The sequence below is a fragment of the Buceros rhinoceros genome, unplaced genomic scaffold (assembly GCF_000710305.1).
Source record: "Buceros rhinoceros silvestris isolate BGI_N320 unplaced genomic scaffold, ASM71030v1 scaffold33243, whole genome shotgun sequence".
NCBI lineage: Eukaryota > Metazoa > Chordata > Aves > Bucerotiformes > Bucerotidae > Buceros > Buceros rhinoceros.
This window is the reverse complement of record NW_010403615.1, coordinates 443-2,673: the sequence shown is the minus strand read 5'-3', so window position 1 is coordinate 2,673 and position 2,231 is coordinate 443. Positions and strand designations below refer to the sequence as shown.

Sequence of the window (2,231 nt, the reverse complement as noted above, 5' to 3'; positions counted from 1 at the left end):
GGACAGCCAAGCTGATGGCACGAGGAAGGGGGGGCAGTGGCACGTGCTGTACCCCCACACTGGCACTCACCTTCTCCCCCTTCAGACCGGGCTCCCCTGGTGTTCCAGGGAACCCCTGGGGTCCCATATCGCCCTGCAAAGGAGAGCAGTGCGGGGTCAGTGGGTGGCACGATAAGGGGGTGGCTGGCACCCCTCACCCAGCACCACCACTACCACCCCACCTCCCCCACTTACAGGTTTTCCATCCTCTCCAGGATCACCCTAAGGATGGCAGAGAGGGAAAGGTCAGTGTGTAGGCAGGCAGGGGAGGGGAGAGAGGGGATCTCTGAGGGTTGCGGGGCTCAACTCACAGGCTCGCCATCCCTGCCAGGGGCTCCATCCTTCCCCGGCGGCCCTGGGGGACCAGTGACCTGCTCCACCATTGAGCCGCCAACGTGCCGTGAGATTGTCCCGGGGGGGCCAGGGTCACCAGGTTCCCCTTTCTGGCCCTTAGAGCCAGGGTAGCCAAATCCAGCGCTGCCCTGGGGAGGGAAACAGGGGTGAGCAGCAAGACCCCAGGGGTTACGGTCCAGGCAGGTATGGCTTTGCCCCAGCTTCCCCAGTGATTCTCACCTTAACGCCCAGTTCTCCTTTCTCCCCCTGCGGGACAGAAACAGAGGAGCGGGTGTCACACACAGACATATCCCTGCCATCCCGAGCCCCTGGGGTCCACTCTCTCACCAACCTTTTCACCCTTGACACTGACTGTCCCCATGATGCCACCAGTCCCTGAGTCCCCTTTCAGGCCACGTTCACCCTTCTCCCCCTTTTCACCTTTGGGGCCCGTGCCTGTGGAAAGGAAAAGGGACCTGGTTGTGCTTGGGGATGGCCACTCCACCATGTCCCTGCTGGTGTGCCCTGGGGCCAGCCAGCATGGTGGGGAGGGGAAAGCTGCTGGCATTACCTCCCGTGGAGACCCTCAGCGTCGCCTCCGCTCTGGTCCTCTCAGCTTGCTGCAGGGAGTCCCCACTGCTCCTTGGCCCGCTGCCCACTGCCACAGGGGGAGAGGTGACGGGGACGGCATCCACCAGCCCTGGGACACCCTGGACCAACAACAAGGGGACACCACGGCACTGTTCACCTCCCAGTGCCCTCCCAAAGATGACAGGCGTCATGTCCTGGGCATCCCAGGACCTCGGCAGTGGAGGGCAGTCAGTCCTCCTCATCCCCAAAATCTTGAGGTCCCGCTGCTGAGCAGAACACTCGTGGGCACCAACTCACCCTGTCTTTCCCTGAGGGCTGGTGTCCACCTTCTGCCCCGCTGCCAAAATCGCCTGAGACCTGCATTTGCCCGGGGAGAAGGAGTGAGCTAGCAGTAGGGGGCAGTGGCCCCCCCCTCAGCCTGCCCTGGCTGGGCCACCAGCTCTCACCTCCTCAGCATCATCCTCCTCTTCCTCACACTGGCGCTCGGCCGCCCGTGGGTCCCCTCGCAGCTTCAAATCAGCAATCACCCCCTGCAAGGAAACCACATTGAGGGCTGCCATGGGCGGATGGATGCCACGGGCAGACAGACGGGTGCCACAAAGTCACCCTGCAGCCTGATGTGACTTGCCGTGCTTGGCCACTGTGTCCTTGAGGGGCCCACACCAGGCGGGTGGAGCGGAGGCAGCAGCCAGGATGTGGCCAGCCAGCAATGCTGTTACAGGGATCTTTGTGGCTGTGCTCCTTGTTTCCCTCCTGGGAGGGCTCCCCAGGCCCAAGCAAGGACTGCTGGCAGGTCCCAGTCCGCTGCAGCCCCTGGTTTGTATTTCTTAGGCTAATCCCCATTTCCTTATGATTTATTTGGGTTTTGCAAGCACTGTGCGCATCCAAGCTGCTTGTTTATACAAGAAACCATCACAAATTCCTTCCCAAGGATGCTGCCTCCAGACAAACCCCTGGAGCTGAGCTATCTGTGTCTCGGCTGAGGAGGGTGTGGGGTTCAGCAAGGCTGAACCCCATGGCTCCCACAGCGAGTGGGGTCACCCTGCACATCTCAGAGCCCAGCCTGGGCCCTCGGATGCTGCTGGGAGGGGACAAAAGTATGCTGCTGGGATGGGACACTGCCCATCCCTTTGATCCTGGTGGGGACCATGCTGGGAAGCAAGTTCGGAGAGGGCAGATCCCTCCTGCTCAGTGTCTCTTCTCTGGGCAAGACACCTAAAATAATATTTGGGCTCTCTTGACACACAGCACACCAAGTCCAGGAAGGA

The 2,231-nt window shown here is 61.5% G+C and overlaps 1 protein-coding gene across 1 annotated transcript in view; it reads right to left on the bottom strand.

Annotated features, from left to right (window-relative positions):
* COL18A1 (collagen, type XVIII, alpha 1) overlaps nucleotides 1-1,523 on the bottom strand; it is a 10,645-nt gene extending 9,122 nt beyond the window's left edge. The window contains 8 exon segments of the mRNA XM_010133077.1: nucleotides 53-133; nucleotides 235-261; nucleotides 351-521; nucleotides 613-639; nucleotides 725-828; nucleotides 944-1,082; nucleotides 1,261-1,320; nucleotides 1,410-1,523. Coding sequence (XP_010131379.1) covers nucleotides 53-133; nucleotides 235-261; nucleotides 351-521; nucleotides 613-639; nucleotides 725-828; nucleotides 944-1,082; nucleotides 1,261-1,320; nucleotides 1,410-1,523 — 723 coding nt within the window.
* Nucleotides 1,524-2,231: the final 708 nt, after the last annotated feature.